Source organism: Gasterosteus aculeatus, chromosome 16 (assembly GCF_964276395.1).
Source record: "Gasterosteus aculeatus chromosome 16, fGasAcu3.hap1.1, whole genome shotgun sequence".
NCBI lineage: Eukaryota > Metazoa > Chordata > Actinopteri > Perciformes > Gasterosteidae > Gasterosteus > Gasterosteus aculeatus.
In genome coordinates this window covers 13,359,525-13,377,898 of record NC_135704.1, presented here as the reverse complement: position 1 = coordinate 13,377,898, position 18,374 = coordinate 13,359,525, and the positions used below count along the sequence as shown (strand labels likewise).

At 41.1% G+C, this 18,374-nt stretch overlaps 1 protein-coding gene across 2 annotated transcripts in view; it reads left to right on the top strand.

Moving 5' to 3' along the window:
- Positions 1 to 18,374, top strand: part of cps1 (carbamoyl-phosphate synthase 1, mitochondrial) — a 41,915-nt gene that overhangs the window by 5,578 nt on the left and 17,963 nt on the right. For both annotated transcript variants that reach the window (XM_078091336.1, XM_040202349.2), the window contains 24 exons: positions 876 to 985; positions 1,170 to 1,314; positions 1,557 to 1,646; positions 1,738 to 1,794; positions 1,875 to 1,967; positions 2,077 to 2,166; positions 2,829 to 2,957; positions 3,101 to 3,207; positions 3,461 to 3,602; positions 3,856 to 3,933; positions 4,813 to 4,911; positions 5,137 to 5,232; positions 5,513 to 5,702; positions 6,165 to 6,322; positions 6,965 to 7,093; positions 7,717 to 7,861; positions 9,272 to 9,482; positions 9,621 to 9,819; positions 9,940 to 10,116; positions 11,208 to 11,326; positions 15,540 to 15,681; positions 16,542 to 16,607; positions 16,839 to 16,902; positions 17,040 to 17,221. In XM_078091336.1, the coding sequence (XP_077947462.1) occupies positions 915 to 985; positions 1,170 to 1,314; positions 1,557 to 1,646; positions 1,738 to 1,794; positions 1,875 to 1,967; positions 2,077 to 2,166; positions 2,829 to 2,957; positions 3,101 to 3,207; positions 3,461 to 3,602; positions 3,856 to 3,933; positions 4,813 to 4,911; positions 5,137 to 5,232; positions 5,513 to 5,702; positions 6,165 to 6,322; positions 6,965 to 7,093; positions 7,717 to 7,861; positions 9,272 to 9,482; positions 9,621 to 9,819; positions 9,940 to 10,116; positions 11,208 to 11,326; positions 15,540 to 15,681; positions 16,542 to 16,607; positions 16,839 to 16,902; positions 17,040 to 17,221 (2,979 nt within the window). In that variant the 5' untranslated portion in view covers positions 876 to 914. The remainder of the gene's footprint in view (positions 1 to 875; positions 986 to 1,169; positions 1,315 to 1,556; positions 1,647 to 1,737; positions 1,795 to 1,874; positions 1,968 to 2,076; positions 2,167 to 2,828; positions 2,958 to 3,100; positions 3,208 to 3,460; positions 3,603 to 3,855; positions 3,934 to 4,812; positions 4,912 to 5,136; positions 5,233 to 5,512; positions 5,703 to 6,164; positions 6,323 to 6,964; positions 7,094 to 7,716; positions 7,862 to 9,271; positions 9,483 to 9,620; positions 9,820 to 9,939; positions 10,117 to 11,207; positions 11,327 to 15,539; positions 15,682 to 16,541; positions 16,608 to 16,838; positions 16,903 to 17,039; positions 17,222 to 18,374) is intronic.

Here is an 18,374-nt window from a genome sequence, read left to right as displayed (position 1 = left end):
CCCGGGCGAATTCCTCTGAAAATAATGCAAATTCTGCGATGCTTCGACTGCAGACACACGGGCAAAAGTTGCTTTAGCTGTTTTTTTTGTTCAAATACACCAAGAGCCACTTCCACCATCGGCATATTCCACGAACCGTTCTTGCTTCAACTTATTTCCAACTCGTGCTGTAGTTTAGGAGATGACGCAGTGGAAACGGCTGCGGGTTGCAGCGAAAAGCGGTTAAAAAGTTGTAAAAGAGTGATGTTTGGATGTGTCTCCTTACGCCGAACTGACGGGAGCTTCATGTAATTTAATATAAAACGTACTAAGTAGCTTGTTGATATTATAAGCGCGCGTCCTGGAGAGAACGCAATACATTGTACCATTTTTGAATGCTAATTCGGTCTGTGTTAGACCGGTGAACGAGTGTGCCACCAACTCACAAAATAATAGAAAAGGATGGTTCTGCAATGGTCGATAAAATGAGTCCAAACTGTTTTGCATAACATCTAATTCTGTGGATTAGTCATGTGTGCCAATTCCATGCGGAATTGCGTCATGCTTGAGGTGTGCCCTGCTCAACATCTGGCTTTCTCTTCTCCAAACTTTCTTAACACGTAGCTGTGCTTGTTCCTATTTAAGCATGTTTCTTATCCAGGCGGAATTTGACTACTAATGGGTCCCCGGCTCTTGTGATGGCCACGGGTTCGAGGTCAAACTGAGCAGGGCATCCTCCAGTCTCCCCGGTCTCGCCTTAAACTCTAAAGTCTACCTCACATTCATTTCAAACTTTTGCCTTTGGTCTCACCAGACCTGCTTCGTACAAAGGGAATTATTATTTGTTATTCTTGGGGAGAATTTATCATCTCTGCCTGATCTCTTTTAACTTCCAGGCCCACACGGCCCAACTGGTCCTGGAGGATGGCACCAGGATGAAAGGGTTTTCCTTTGGGCATGAAGCCTCTGTAGCTGGGGAACTCGTCTTCAATACTGGCCTGGTGGGGTAAGAGCGAGATGAAAGTCAAACTACATTAGATGTAAGACAAAATTGTGCAGATAACAAAAAAAAAAAGCACAAAATCCACCTTGCTTTTAGTTTGTTCGTTTAGTTAAGCCTTTTATTTTTTATAATGTGCCCTGAGTCAATGACATGCCACTTTGCATCACAATACACAATACCTATTTAGGTATCCCGAGGCGCTGACTGACCCCAGCTACAGAGGTCAGATCCTCACCCTGACCTGCCCTATTGTGGGAAATTATGGGGTACCGAACACCGAGGAACTGGACGAGCTGGGACTGAGGAAAAATTTGGAGTCCGAACGCATCCAGGTAGTAAAATCGACAGTGGTTATTGAAGTGTCAGGGTTTCTGGACGCCTCTCTGCTGCAATGTATTTCTGTTTAATTCCTGCTTTGACCCTGTATATATTTCTGTTGGTCAGTGCAATTTGAGATCAATTGCTTTGACATTTTTACAATACGTTCGTTAGTTATTATTCTTGTTACGATCTTCGTCCTTTTTTTAAATGGCATTTGTTTGGTGTTTGTGACATTTGTGCTTCGGTGCTTCAGGTATCAGGTCTTCTTGTTCAAGACTACAGTCACGAGTACAGCCACTGGAACGCCGTCAAGTCTTTGGGACAATGGCTGCAAGAGGAGAAGGTTCGGAGGGACATGATCCTGTGTCTGCTGTAATCTCGGAGAGGAGGATTCTGCTGCCACATTATAAAATGTACCTTTCCCTTTTTTTAAGGTCCCTGCGCTGTTTGGAATAGACACCAGAATGCTGACCAAGATAATCCGAGACAAGGTGCGCTGACCACAAAGCTGTGAAACCACCATTCGTTTGGCCGATCGCTCACTGTCATTTTGCCTCTGATTGCTCCTCAGGGAACAGCTTTGGGGAAGATTGAGTTTGATGGGCAGCCTGTTGAGATTTTTGATCCCAACCTGAAGAACCTGGTGGAAGAGGTCTCAATCAAGGTAACGGCAGATAACTATTGTTTTTAACATCAAAAAGCTGCTTCTTTTTTCTTTTTTTCTCGAAATGGTGTTGATTGGTGCTGACTTCTCTTTTCTGCATCCCTCCCAGGAAATCAAAGTTTTTGGAAAAGGAAACCCAATAAAAGTGGTTGCTGTTGATTGCGGTATTAAACATAATATTATTCGCCTACTTGTTAAGGTGAGAATAACTTTTATGAAGTAAAAAAAAAATTTGATGCTTGTTAATAATTGTGTATCTTCATTAGTTTAAACTCATAGAAATGATATTTTCTATATATATTGTTCATATGTAGTTTATCTGAACTAGAAAATAGATGATTGTAACGGAAGGGTTAACAAACTACAGAAAAAAAATCCATCAATATTTGTCTGTCATTTAGCTGTAAGATAATTAATGCTCCATTTAATGTTTTCTTGTTATTGATGGTTACTCAGCTTGTAAAGTAAGGAAAAGCAGCCTGACGACTTCTAATAGTCGTTTGTATTAAAACAAAATCCTTCCACGATTTGCCTTTTATGAGTCTGTTGAGTATCGAGTCGCCTGGACATTGTGATAATATTACGTTATGACAATATTTGCTTTTCTGTGGAGGTTGTAACAAGTTTGTTGAACAAAATGAGACAATGTGCTTGCTCTAATACTGTAATAATAATTATAGATAGTGCCATTGGAGGTAAAAATTTGGTAAACGTTTGATATTTTTAGAGAATGTGTGGTTGTTTAAGTTAATCTGTAATAGTCGGATCATTATTTATGTTTTATTTTAGTAACAGCTACGTGTACAACTTGATGGATAGATTATTTATAGAATAATCTGTTTCTTGGTTCCGTTTTTGCAGAGGGGTGCAGAGGTCCACCTGGTGCCGTGGGATCAGGACTTGCAGAGTCTCGACTACGACGGCCTGTTCATCTCCAATGGACCAGGAGATCCGTCTTTGGCCAAGACACTCATCCACAATGTCCGCAAGGTAAAACATTACGCTGTCTAAACATTTTAATCCCAACAACGTTTGAGATTCAATCAGTGTTTTTTTTGTTAAAGACAAATGGTCTTCACACTACCGTTCACATGTGTACATTCGTGAATCGGACTGTGTTTTGTCCTGTGAAGGTGCTGGAGAGTGATCGACCCCAGCCCGTGTTTGGGATCTGCATGGGCAACCAGATCACTGCTCTGGCTGCCGGAGCTCAGTCATATAAGCTGCCAATGGGCAACAGGTGAACTAAACCCCCACGCAGCTAAATAATGCTTATGAAGATTTAAATGTGCCCAGTGACTTTTCTTGTAAACAAAACGTAGGTTTACATTGTTACTCGCCAAAACGCATTGTGTGCATCTTCTGGGAGTGCATTTTGTTCCTCATAAAACGTCTGCAAGGCTGAATTATTCTAAATCCAGAGGATTTGTGGAAGAATTGCTGCATATTTTGACATTCCCGACAGCAATTGATCAGTGTTTGTGGCTCCCCAGAGGCCAGAACCAGCCGGTGCTGAATGTGATGACGGGCCAGGCCTTCATCACGTCGCAGAACCACGGCTACGGCATAGACAGCGAGTCCCTGCCCCCAGAGTGGAGCCCGCTTTTCATCAACGCCAATGACGGCACCAATGAGGTGGATTTTTACCTGTCGTGTCAGTCTATTTCAGTTGTTTTTATATTTCGGTTTTGTGGGTTTATGGATTAAAAAGCAGCGTGGTCTCCTAAAGACCAAATGTAGTCAAGTAAATAAAGGATACACACAAAGTCTACACACTTTAGTCTCAAAATAAAAAAAATGACTCTCCGGAATGCAAACAAATGAGATGCAGAGTGTGTCTTGCTTGTTTCTTTTCACTTTTCTAATATCAAGTCTGCATGTTTTCCAGGGCATCATGCACAACAGTAAGCCTGTTTTCACGGCCCAGTTCCACCCAGAGGCTAAATGCGGTCCCACTGACACCGAGGTAATTAAAGACTTTTATAGCGCTGCATCGAGTACCTGAATGCGATCCTGGAATGGAGAAAAGGTAGTTTTACAGAATGCTGCTTGTGTAACAATGAAAGCCCTCCATTAAAACGTGAGTTCTGTAAAACACCAAAGCAGAACTGGTTTGGCTGGAGGAGAGTCGTTGGTTTACATAGATTGTATGGTATGTTAAGCAGACATGGTGGTAACAATAGTCAAGCAGTTACTACATCACTTGCAATGAGTCCTTTAATCATCTGTGGGGTTTGATGTCGGACGGCACCAGAGCCACAGGTGCCAATAAAGTGTGGCTGAATCTGTGCTGCGGTTCTTGTCTCCCACATGACAGGCAGGGACTGCAGTTCAAGTCACTGGTCAAAGTATGTTGTAACCTCTGTCACATTAAGGCAGAATAATAAGACCTGGCCTCTCTACCATAACATGCAGTTGACAGCTCTGCTGGAGAATTCTTGCATTCCCCCTGGGTTTTCCTTTGCACGGTGCCCGTGACCAATAGCGTAAACCCTCGACTGTCAGGGAGAAGCCCTCTGTACCTTCTACAGAAACACACAAAAAGACGAGCCTGTCTATCAACAAATACTCTGTTTGTTCAATTAGCACAAATGACCATGGACTGATCCCACCTTTTACGTGTAGTTGTGGTTTTGTAGATTTAACATTTCATTCTTACATTGTAAATTGGTGTAATATCTTTGTAGTTTTCCGATGAAATAGTATAAATATATAAATATATATCATATATATATATATATATATATTAAATGAAAAATGTTATTTCAATACGCAGGCTTCTACTAATGCAGTTATTCTACCGTTCATGTGATGGTTTAATCGGTATTTTACTTTGTGTCTACAGTTCCTCTTTGACGTCTTCATGTCTCTCATTCAAAAAGGAAAAGACGCCAATATAGTTTCAGCCATGCCTAAGACGCCGCGCATTCCTCCTAGAGCTCAGGTGAAGTACTGAATGTCTCACTTGTTCAGCAGGTCTACCACTGTGTACATGTATAGGACTTCTGGTGTGTTGCCGTAACATTTTTTTAAATTTTTAAAAAAAAAGGTAGATTTACAATCCCAGGGTGTTGGCGCGTTTCAGTTTGCATACCATAATGATTTGTATTGAAATATAATAACAATGAATTTGAATCTGGATGAATGCTGTCTGTCTGTGTAACTGCAGGTGTCGAAGGTGCTTGTGCTGGGCTCTGGTGGTCTGTCTATTGGTCAGGCTGGAGAGTTTGACTACTCTGGATCTCAGGCCATCAAGGCTTTGAAGGTAAGACAAGTGTCAAGTGTCGTTTTAATCTGTAACTCTGAAATGTTACAAAAAGCATTGTATTTTCTCCTGTTTTACATATAGAAATGACAGTACCCATCTGTAACTGATTGAAACAAATCCTCATCCTGATTATACAACAAAGCCATCGCAACAACCGCCAACTTTTGTGGTTTTAGTCTGTTAAGACAAAATATCTGCTCAGGATAAGCAAAACTGACAACAAAATATTCCTGGCTCACAAAGATAATCACCAGACTGTTATTCCTATATGTTTTAGGAAGAAAACGTGAAGACTGTGCTCATGAACCCAAACATAGCCTCCGTTCAGACCAACGAGGTGGGCGCCAAGCAGGCTGACTCGGTCTACTTCCTGCCTGTCACGCCACAATTTGTGACCGAAGTCATCAAGACGGAGCGTCCTGACGGCATCCTGCTCTCCATGGGCGGACAGACTGCACTCAACTGCGGTGAGGCGTGTGAAGCTTCTGTTGAAATAACCCGCGCTGACTGGGTAGACAGTGACTTGCACCAAGAATAGGCGACGCTGGTTTTACCGCAGGCCTCTTGGGCAGGGTTCACCAGCAACTAGTCATTGTGTAATTGCATACACATTTTACACCAAAACTAAATTTAGCAAAAAATTAAAACAGATTTTATTTTTTATTTTGATCCAATGATCACTTCAAACGGACACTTAAGGAGGTTTTATTTCAGAAATCGCTGCCTTTTTGAAAACTTTTTTTTTAGATGGATTGAGCAGAATAATCAAATTAAGGAGAGTTCAGAGACTGACTCCACTTAATTGAGTTTATGATGCAGCTACTGAACTTCTCAATATAGCTGTTCAGCCAGATTGGACCAACAGCAGTATTCTGTATTGATTAGACGTCTGCTCCAGTTTATATTCGGGTGTCTTGCGGTGTGTTCAGGCGTTGAGTTGTTCCAGCGTGGCGTCCTGGAGCGGTACGGGGTGACTGTCCTCGGAACCCCAGTGGAGTCCATCATGGCCACAGAGGACCGACAGCTTTTTGCTGACAAACTGATGGAGATTAATGAGAAGATTGCGCCCAGTTTTGCCGTGGAGTCGGTAAGGATCCAGTAACGGATAAGTACATTTGGTAAGGCATAGATTGCATACATTTGTGTAAATGCCGTTGAACTGTGTTCTGTATTTTGTTGGCGTGTTAAAGCAACTGTTTAAAAAAAAGTCAAAAACTGCCACTAAGTAATTACTTCCTAATTAAATCTTCTAACCCACTTTTAGAACACACAACTATATATATTCATTTCAGTTGACAGCAGCACAATGACAAAAACACTGATTCTGTCATGTCCATTATAAACAACAACATAGGTTTGTTTTTTTTAGTTGAAAAATAATAAATTGATAGCTTGCAGGAAATCTCTTGTACAAATACTTTGATTATATCTTCTTTTCACTTTTCTTTTCACTGAGTTCAATTTGCTAATTTGAAGCCAGAAAGCCTGATCTTATCATTTATGATGTAATGATAAGTTACATCATAAATGATAAGTCCCTGACTGTCTGTATTTTGTCTGCACAGACTCTTTTAGTTGTAATAAGAGCTCAGGTGGAACTTGTATAAAAAAGACAAATTAACAGCCTACAGAATCTAAAAACTGGATTTTAAAAAATGGCCCTCGGAATGCATAAGGATTGCGTTTTTATCAGGGAAAATGCAGTGTAATATCTGCGTGCATCTTTCAGGTATCCGATGCCTTGAAAGCTGCAGAGAAGATTGGCTACCCGGTGATGTTACGCTCGGCCTACGCCCTCGGAGGGCTCGGATCTGGTCTGTGTGCCAACAGAGAGAAGCTGGAGGAAACGGCCAACAAGGTCAGAATTAATGGTGTGATGTTTCTTATTTATTTCCTCCAATATGAGCAACTGGAGAATTTTCTCACTGTTCATTACTGTTCTTTTTTTAGTTCTATACCTTTACCCGCGTTTACGACATGCACCTGCACAAAGATAAATGCTTTGAAATGATTTAGATGTGGGGGGGTTTTTCGCGCTCTGCAAGAAGTGACTAGTTAACTGTTGCTTAGCAACAGTCTTTTGGGCTCTTCCTGTGTCCAGGACTATTTTAAAAGATGAGTTGGTTAAAATCTGTGATTGCAGGCTGCAAAATGAACAGTCTGGCACAACTGATGGATACTTTTTATACCATGCTCTGTCCTGCTGATTACATTTGAACTTGGGTGTTTTTGGCAAATGTTACTTTGCCAGCGGTGTTCTGCCACTTTATGTCAAGTAGAGAGACGAAGATGAAGTTCACAAGGTCCGTGTCCAATTTTAGACAAGCAAAATAAAAACACAAACCCATTCATTCTTACGCACCAATCAGCATAAGAATGGGCCGAGTATGTGCGACGTATTCTGCAGTAAACCTCCTCGGTTTCAGATTGTGTGTACCAGCTGTGTAATAGTAATAATACTCTGTGCACATTGTACTATAGGCTTTGGCAATGAGCAAGCAGATCTTGGTGGAGAGGTCTTTGATGGGCTGGAAGGAGGTGGAATATGAGGTGGTGAGAGACGTGGCCGATAACTGCGTCACCGTCTGCAACATGGAGAACTTTGACCCGCTGGGGATTCACACAGGTACGACGTCTAAAGCCCAGGACTGCAGGCTGTATTTGTCTTCACACGCCCGAGCACTGTTTGAGGCAGCGGTTCCTCGGCTGGATGAGACGGTCCGTTACAAACACGTCTAACATAATAAACTCATTGCAGGTTCTGAAGCCAAGAAAATAATGTATTGCACTGATTGTAGGAAGTTAAGGGGTCTCATTTGTTGGGACAGTGGAAACAATAAAGGACCATGAAGTTTCCGGTGGCCATGTCAAAAGCATTGCAAGTAAACAGACAAAGACAACAGTGTTGCGTTTAGATCCCTGGTCCTCATGAAGTTGTTACACCTTTGCCAATTTGTTAAATTGCCTTGCAAATAAATGCTTTGCTATTTGTTAAAATCCAAATCCTTTCAGGTAATGATTTTTCACATGTCATTTATATTAGCTCACACAAACACTCATTCTTGGCCCGGCTCCTCCGTCAAACTTTACAACCCACTGTGGTCCGCGAGTCAAAACGTTTGCCGACCTGTCCTAGGAGGGACGTCTAATGGACAACCAAGTACTGCAAGCTAGACTATTATGCAGTTGTAGACACAACACAGGGGGTCCCTGGGCCTGAGAAGGGAAGAAAAGGAGTTTAATATGGCTATTAAATGTGACTAAAACTAATTACATTTTAGTCTAGTTTTCGTCGACTAAAACTAAGGAGGATTAAATGACTAAATGTGACTAAAACTAATATGCAAGACTAAATCAAAAATAGCTGCCAAAATTAACACTGCTGTGGTTTTAAATTCAGTTTGTAAGGACTATAGAATACAAAAAAAAAACAAACCTTCTCTCTTTTGGGGGTTTGCTTCTGGGTCAGCGTGTTTTCTTTTTGCTCCTTTCGATCCGAGCCGCTTATTCTTGTTCCCCAATTCACCTTGTAATATGACATGGCTGCTCCAGACGGCTTCGTCCTCGTGTTATTTCTCTGTCTTGTTTGGGTGGATCAAAAAGTCAATACCTTAGTGGAACACTTGTGGATGTGGATTCACCTCAGTTCACAAAGCCAACATCTAGAACATGTCCTGACTGAGCCACTTGAAGTGTAACTAAAGATTAGACGTGGTTTGAGTGGTCAACAAAGGATAACACAGACAAGTGTGCTTTTCATCTGAAATGCAATGACTTCTCGGCCCAGAGCTTCTTGTGTGAAACCATAGATGATCACTTTCGCCAGCACATTTTACAGGTTGTAATGCCAGATGTAAAACTATAGTTCAAGTCAGATGTGTCCTGCTAATACCAACAACTGTTCATAACTACACAGAAAATTTAGAAGACACACGTGCTCACAAAAACAAACATTTACAACCAAATGTGGAGCTGCATGTGGTAATGCTTTACATTGGATAATTCTATTCAAACCCTTTAAATCCTTCTTGCTCAGGTGACTCCATAGTAGTGGCACCCAGCCAGACGTTGTCCAACGAGGAGTATCACATGCTCCGGGAGACCGCCATCAAAGTGGTCCGTCACCTTGGCATTATAGGCGAATGCAACATCCAGTATGCCTTGCACCCGCAGTCCCTGGAGTACTGCATCATTGAGGTTAACGCCCGGCTCTCCAGAAGCTCCGCTCTGGCTTCCAAAGCCACCGGGTGAGACGATGTGTTTGTGCAAACGGAAGATGCTTACGTTATATCAATTTTTACATTTTTTTTTAATCTCTCATTGGGTGCAGAAACCGTCGCGCCCAGTTGATTTGCTCTCCTGGTGCTTTGGTCAATGTCCCACAGGTATCCCCTGGCTTTTGTTGCAGCAAAACTGGCTCTGGGCATCCCCTTACCGGACATCAAGAACGCTGTATCGGAGAAGACCACCGCCTGCTTTGAACCCAGTCTAGACTACATCGTCACCAAGATCCCCCGCTGGGACCTGGACCGCTTTCAGGGCATGTCCCACGAAATAGGCAGCGCCATGAAGAGCGTCGGAGAGGTCAGGGAGGCTCCAAGAAAAAACACGGATTTGCTCAAATTCGCGCTCCTCCACTCATCATTCACTGCGTTCACAAACCCACGTTTTTTGAGCCACGTATTTTCTCTCTGCTGGATTCAGGTGATGGCAGTTGGTCGGACCTTTGAGGAGAGCGTGCAGAAGGCCCTGAGGATGTGTCATCCATCAGTGGATGGCTTCGTACCTCGGCTGCCACTCAACAAAGCCTGGGCTGACACCCAGGACCTCCAACAGGAGCTGGCTGTGCCCTCCATCACCCGCATCTTTTCCCTCGCCAAGGTACACTGGTCTTTCATAACATTAATAATGAACGACACTGGCCACAGATTTCTCATTAAAATCACATTTCTAACAGAAGAATGATCATGAAATAAAAGTGCAAAGTATGTCCTTGGCCTACCTGTGTGCCTAGTTATGAATGCCCAATAGTGTATAAAATTAGTCTTTTTGATTTTAAATAAGTAAATAGTTATATTTATTTGAAAAACACAAACTATACTGAATGGTTTTGCGTTCCCTTGATGCATGTTAGCCTCTCGGGCTGCTCATAAAATCCACCCAAGGTGAAACAGTACTTTGATAAGTACATCGAGACACAGGGTCGAGTTCCATCATTCAAACGCACATTGCACAAACTATTGGAAGGTTTGAAACATTAACAGATCCTGCACTTCAACATGCTGTTATCACCAGCTGACAGAAGAGCAGAATGATGTCGTCTTAGTGCCAAAACCTCCAGCTGTGTGAGATTGGTGTCCGAAAGTGGAGATATATTCATTCCTGAAAACAGCGAAGAATATAAGACCCATCCACAGTTATTCAGGCATCAGAAGATACTTGAGGACAATAAATAAAATACGATTCTCTAAAATGATGCTGAAATTTTTGTTCAGCCATCGCATTCAAAATCGCAGCAAGGTGAGCTAAACTCTCTCCTGAAAGTGACAGAAATATTTTTTTAACCTGACGAGAAGCCCTCCTCTTTACGGGGCAAGGTGGATTTCACATCACGTTTTACTGCCGGATAAAATCCTCCCTCACTAACCTGGAGTGACTCCTCTGGTCAGCCACCTAATGTCAAAATGATAACACGTATTTACAAGCGGTTGTCAGGGCAGAACCTCTGTCATTTCACAGGTGGATGACAGCCCGGCTTGACATCAGATATCTCATAAAAGGCCAATATTGGCAGAGTAATATAATGTTCCTACAACATATTATACATGAAGTTTAATCACCAGCAATTTATTAAGAAATCTGTTGAAATTCTGTGAAATCTATTGGGTGCCTTTGCTCTCCGAACGTTCCCGTAAAGGAGTGATGAACTCGATGGTCTAACGTCGAGTCTGTTTCATGTCTCCTCTTTTCAGGCCCTTCACAGTGGAATGAGTGTTGATGAGATCCACCAGCTGACCTACATAGACAAATGGTTCCTCTACAAACTTAAGAAGATAACACAGCTCGAGCAGCGCCTGGCAACCCACGACAGGTAGTGTTCTGTTCCGTTTAGTTTTTCTGTACCTTCCAGTCGATCGTTAAAATACGATCTGAGGTTGCGACCCGGCTCGTATGGGAACAGGAATTCAGCGAAGGAGCGAGGGTCTGAACTCTTATTTAATGGAGATGCAATACTCGACACGAGAAGAGATACAACCCCATGTACAGTTGGTTATTTTTTACTTATGCACTTGTTAAAAATGATGGATCTTTGAAATGCTCCATCTCAAAGATGGTTCTGTTAGGGGCTTGACTTTAGGGGACCTAAGAGAATCATGTTTGATTTATTTTCATCTAGGTGGGAAGGTTTTGGGACATCCAGCGCTCCAGACAGTTATCCTGTCTTGTATTAAGACAGGATAAAAGATGACTGGTGTTGCCTTCCTCTTCAACCTTTTAATCGAACATAGATCTGTGTGTCATCTGTCATCGACAGAATGATAAAGTGAAAAGGACGGAGCCCTGCGGGGACCCGCAGGTCAGAGGGATCGCTGAGGAATAGGCGTTAACCGCGGCTGCTTTGTGAAAAACATTTAAACCATTATTGGTCCCAGCCGCTGGTTATCCAGTCGGATCGAACCATCCACTGCGTCAAAAACGTAGCTCTAATTCAGATTAAAATGTTGGAAATTACTTTAATAGTTTTATTTTGGTGATCTGAAAACCTACATTATGAATCAACACCAAGTGCATAGTCTTTAAGACTTTGTTATTTTTATTTTATAGTTTTATATAAAACCATCAGGTGATCTTTTTGTCTTTTTTATGCTTTTCTGCATCTTTATTTCCCTGGTATAGTGATTAACGATATGAGGCTCTGACTTTTTAAAGGTGCTATCCGGTATTGTGCAACTTGTGTTCTCGTGTAGACCCGTTTGGTTTGAGGTTATTGTTTGTGTAGATGCATGCGAAGGCCTTATAAAATCAGAAGTTTGCATCGAGGACAAGAGAGGAAAATTAAGTAGGTCCTTTGGGAGTAGGGCGAAGAATAATTGCTTTGATGGAAGGACACACACAATTTAGTGTGTGTGTGCGTGTGCGCGCGCGTGCGCTCTTTATGACCTTATGTGAATGTGTGGATTAGAGACTAAAGATAGTGTTGTGACATTCTCAAGAACTAGAATTAAAAAGTAAAGTTACATTTTATGGCGGCTCTCACTACCTCCTTTTTATTTGATCGTTGAAAATATCTAGTCAAGAGGAACTATCTGCTCCTAAATGCAGTAAATCGTCCGTAAAGCTCAGTCTATTGCACCACAGGTGGACTCATGGAAATCCTTCTATGGAATACATTGTTATTCCTCTCCCAAGTGCCCAAGCTGTCTCTGTCACTGTGTCTCGCACATTCATCACCTGCTTATCTTTCACTTTATTGGTGCCTGAGACTGTTGGTTAACGTATTTAATATAAACTCATTTTTTGTTTTAAATGAACAAATACAATTAAATTATTTTAATACTCTGAAATCTGCGTTTAAAAAAAAGAACCCACAACAATCTACTTGGATGGTAAATTATAGCTAACGGAATTTCTAATGCCCAAGAAATTAGGTAATATTCTTCGATAGAAAAAATGTTGGTCCTCAGGATGCGATGGACCCTCGTCTCCTCCCCCCCTACCCCCCTCTCAGCTGCCTCTCTCTCATGTTCTGGCCTCGGGCTTCTACCTGGACAGCCGCTGTGAATGTCACTGGCTGCTTCTTCCCTCTGACTCTGCTGTTTTAATAATGAAGGCTGTTGTCTCTGCTGCCTCCTGAAGCGAGGGACACAGGGATGGACACACAAACAACAGGGTGCCTCCCCCCCCCCCCCCCCCCATGCACACAGACTCGTGGTGTGTACAGAGATATTTAGACAGAGACATTTATTTTTATTTTTATTCGCTTGTACAAGACTTGTGCTGTTTCGAATTTAGTTGTACGTCTTAATTTCAAATGACAACCAATGATTTGTCTTGTCATGTATGTTAAGAATATTAATTCTAATCTTGTGTTGTGTTTGCAGTAAAGCTGGTTTGAGACCAAGCGTTTAGGTACGGTGACTGCTGTAGCACTAGTAATGTTATGGCCATACATTGTTTATACGTATTAAACGCTCAAAGAATATGTTTTATTTTAGCTCTGCAACAATTATTGTCATTATAAATGAATCTGGCAATTTGATTATCAAAAGTAAGAAACAAATGAAATTGTGACGGTGATTCAGACAAAGGTAGACGGTCCTGAAGGCCAGAAAAACGTGCATAGAAGTCCAGAGCCCAGAGATATTACATTCTCACGGATCAAGAAAAAGCCAAAAATCCTCCTCGCAGACAGCAAAGGATGTTTTTACTTAAAACATGATTGAAACCATATTGGTTATCAAAATAGATACTAGACTTTTACTTTTAACTTTTACTATCCTATTTAGTATTTTGCATTGACATATTCCTTCAGGATACCTCTAAGAAAACTTTTTCCTTCTGTATCTGCATTTAATGACCGATATAATCAGTACGTGTGCTTATCCTGAATTAAATCAACTTATTCAAAATAAAAGGATAGAAAATGTACAACACTTAAGTATCATTATAGTACTTTGAAGGTCCATACGTGTGACATTATAGAAACCATTCACCATTTATAATTTAGTTTTATTTTGTGTTTTTGTGATATCCGGGAATATTTTGCAGTCCCTCTTCACTCTTTAAAACCACACACACGCTGAGTGTGTTCTCATGTTTTATTTGTCTGCGAGGGCAAACGTACCCAAGTTTATGACATGCAAAGGATGTCCCTTTGGCTTTAAGCGGCTCTTTTGGCGAAGATAATTGCACACAAGTCAACCGAGCTCACTGATCAGATGTCTTTCCCTCTCGTGCTTCTAACTCTGCTGCTCCCTGCTTCCATTGTTTCCTTTACTGTTCCTCAGCACGTGCGCTGGGATTTAAAACACTTGACATTTCCAATATTGTTATCCTACAAGGTCATAAATAATTCAGATAAGGAGGGGGCAGAGCAGGCTGTGGTTCACCAGAAATAAGAATCCCTTTTTTCTTTCCTTCTGTTATTATAGGATATTCGCTTTTCATAGTGGGAGTTACATGAGGAGATCAATATCAATTTCATCACGCATTCACACACAGAGGCAGAGGAGGTTTGCACCTTTTCACTAACTCCGTAACTGTGTTTAAATACATGTTCAGAAGAGGAAAAAATGTCACATGTGCTGTCCTCATTGAGAAGTTACTAACAAAAGCAAACGTGAATTATCGTAATGCTCGGATCCCGACAAACCACAACAATCAACTCCCAACGACTCGGCCCTTTGATTTAACTGCTTTCGCAAAATATAAGTGTCTTCCTTATCTAATAACATACTGACTCTGATTTGTCATTGTGATTTAGCCTGTTTTAAAAAGGAGGAAAATCCCAAAGTACTTTTATTTTCAGCAGATAAACTGTCAGTATATTAAATTGTAAGTATAAGGTGTTTTTTTTTATCTGGGAAAGGTTAGATGGAGATAAACATTAGTCTGCGTTATGAAACCAGCAGCTCTGATTTTACATTTTCTGAAAACATCTGCGAGGTCATTACGGGTTGCACATTCCTGATTGAATTCTGTCAGACGCCTCTGGTTTTCTCCTTTAAAAAAAAACGTGTTTACTTTTACTACATTTATTTAAATTGGTGAATGTGTGATTTGTATTGAATTATCCACCTGCTGAATAATGCATTGGGAAAGAATTTTCTGTACTTATACAGATCTTAGACTTATACATTCTTTTCCCTTGTGCTGTCCCATCGTTTTATAAACGACTATTGTATTGTGTGTATTAACACCGATGCACGGACAACAAGCAGCCAGTCCAAAATGGTTTTAATTGAAGTCAAGAGTTTGATAAATTGGTCCAGTTCATAGATGGAACTTCATACCCTGACTTTGTTTCTTTCACCATTTATCCGTGTTTCCACACAGCTGCCTTGCATGTCGACATATCGTGCATTAAACTTTTAAGAGATGATTGACAAACTCTAGAAACTTCTACTTTGCAGGTATTTGGCTAAGGCACAAAATGCCAAAGAGAACTACTGTTCCAATCAAAACTGAGTATATAGAGTCAAATGTAGTACCTTTTTATTTTCTTTTTTTTGTGGACAACCTTTGGGGTTCTGAAGGATTTGGCCAAACGTCTGTATGACTACCATTGTTCCTTGTCTGTTCAGTTGCACAGTGTCCAAGGAGCTTCTGCTGAAGGCCAAGCAGGACGGCTTCTCCGACCGGCAGGTTGGCCAGATTCTGGGCTCCAGTGAGGCCGAGGCCAGAGAGCTGAGGCTCACTCACGGCATCAAACCCTGGGTCAAACAGGTGAGCGTCACCGGGCGTCTTTTAGTGACTGCAGCGTCGGACAAGCAACATCGATAATGATAATATGCTTTTATTTGTGTGTGTGTGGCCTTTCTTATATGAAATTCTGCAGACGGTGCTGTGCAATAAAGGGAAATATAATAAACCTAAACAATGGGATAGAATGCCAAAATGAATGTGACATGGATAATAAAGAAACCGTGGATAAAAAGGGATGAGAAGTTTACAGAAAAAGGGAGACCCCTCCAATTTCCTCACTGACAAAGTCACTGCCGCTCTCAATTTGAGCAAATTATCATTTTTAAGCAATCCAGAGATAACTGACTCGGCCTGATTAATACATAGACGGACCGGTTTCCCTTGGCCACAGATAAGTATGAAAATATGTAGGTTAAAGCCATCATCAGCTGTCTGTCCTCTTCATACAGTATTAAAGTGTGTAGTCCAGGGTGTAATTACGGATTCACCGGTCAAAATATGCAAAACTCAGAAGATATAATATATAACATTTGCGTTATTCCGTCATGGTTATTTACAATTCATTGATTGATCAAATCGATTGAACTTAAATATGAGTATTTTAATGTTTTATCGTTATTTGGTCAGAATACATCGATCACCAGTAATAGTCCTGAAATAAAACATTTTATAAACTTAATATACAAACTTTGAAAATTGAAAATGATGGCCTTTCAGAGAAGCAGTTCCTGGGTTTTGGTTAATTGGGGTCTGTCTGTTTCTCGATGTAATGTATGGTATTTATTTACTGTAAACCTGATATAATAATTATTGGTGATAATGTTGTGTGATTGTTTTTCTGACCAATTTTTACCTTTCTTTTCTCTGCTCCCTCTCCTCAGATTGACACCTTGGCGGCAGAGTATCCAGCCATGACCAACTACCTGTATTGTACCTATAACGGTCAGGTACGCGTTCTGCAGACAGAGAATATGTTATAGTGCTGTAATAATGGGTATAAAGTGATTATCTTTTCACCAATCCAAATTAATTTGGCATAAAGTTGGAAATTGGCTTGGAAAAATGGCTTTTAATATGGATTGTAACATTCAGGTGTTTTTTGCTGTCCAATGCGATTATTGATGGGAAGCAGATTACAGCGCCAACGAATGTTTTTGACAGTTTATCCAATCCAACAGGAGAACGATCTGGACTTTAAAGACCAGGGCATTATGGTTCTTGGTTGTGGACCCTATCACATTGGTGAGCTAAAAAACAAACTTACACATAATTATTCATCCGTTCACATGCAGGTTTCAGGGATGATATTAACATGCAGTTAATTTGTTGGCTGGCTTAGTAAAACTGCTTTATAGGACAAACCTCGTTTGATCCGACAGGGAGCAGCGTGGAGTTCGACTGGTGTGCGGTGTCGTGCATCAGAGCGTTGAGGCAGATGGGTAAAAAGACCGTTGTGGTGAACCACAACCCTGAGACGGTCAGCACGGACTTCGACGAATGTGACCGCCTTTACTTTGAGGAGTTAACTCTGGAGCGCATCCTCGACATCTCCCAACTGGAGGTTTGGACACCCATGCACGCTTGCCATTTCTTACTGTAATTCAATCCAAACATACAGTGACGTCATACGTTATCATGGGATATAATGTTGTACTGAAACCCACTTGCATTATCCTGTTCTGGGTTGCTGCAGCGATCCCAGCATGCACTAGGAGAGTCTGCTTTATCAATAGGTTCCATCAGTGCTAATAACTACTCGTATATTCATGTGTATTGAATGGAATCTGGTTGAAATAGGGCATTGCAATCAATGTAAGACCTGCCGTAGGCGGAGAAGTAATGATCAATTAGGGGATACACACACAACAAACCAAATCAATCCCGTCGACGTATTCATGCGGAGGAAACGCTAGTCCAATTTAATTAAAACAATATTTACCAAATATCTTTGTAGAATAAAGGAATAGGTCTAAGTCTCACAGCGGGCAAGCACAAGGGTTCGGCCTTATTTTGAAGGGACTTCACGGCCAAGTTAATTATTTATAAGAAAATAAGAGCATGATCTTGGCCATTAAAAGCAGGCAAAAGAACTCTAACAGAAACTGTGAAAACTGAATGAGTTCTAATTGGGACACTTTGGTGCTGCGCTATCTGCTCTCCCAAGATTAAAGAGCTTAAGTGGTTGTAGTTACAGGTGAGTGGAGTATTTGATGGCTTTTCAAGGCTCTCTGGTCTCTCTGTGACTCTCGATACACATGGTTGTGCTTTCTCAATACCTGCATGAAAAAAAAAATATTTTGAAGTTGTCCTTTCAAGTCACTGAGGCTCTTGGATTATTTTATGGGGTTCATATAAACAAAAACTGGAAAAGAATCGTGCATACTTAAGTGCGACCAGATTATGAGATGCTTCAAAATAGTGTCACAATACAGGTTCCTAACAAACTTTTAATTGAGTTATTTGAAACCTGAGATTAGCTAATAAAATGTAAATTGGAAATCATTTGAATTGGTGATTTTACATTGCAATTCTTACAGATTTATACATAAATGTTTGTATTTATGTAATTTCCATCTTATTGCCAAAGCGGCTCTTCAGTATGCATGGACCAACGCCGCTCAGGGGCATGAATAGCTGCTACTCCCCTGCTATTTTCCACGTATATGGTTGTTGATATCTGTGTGTTTGTTTTGTATGTTTGCGTACTTGCATCC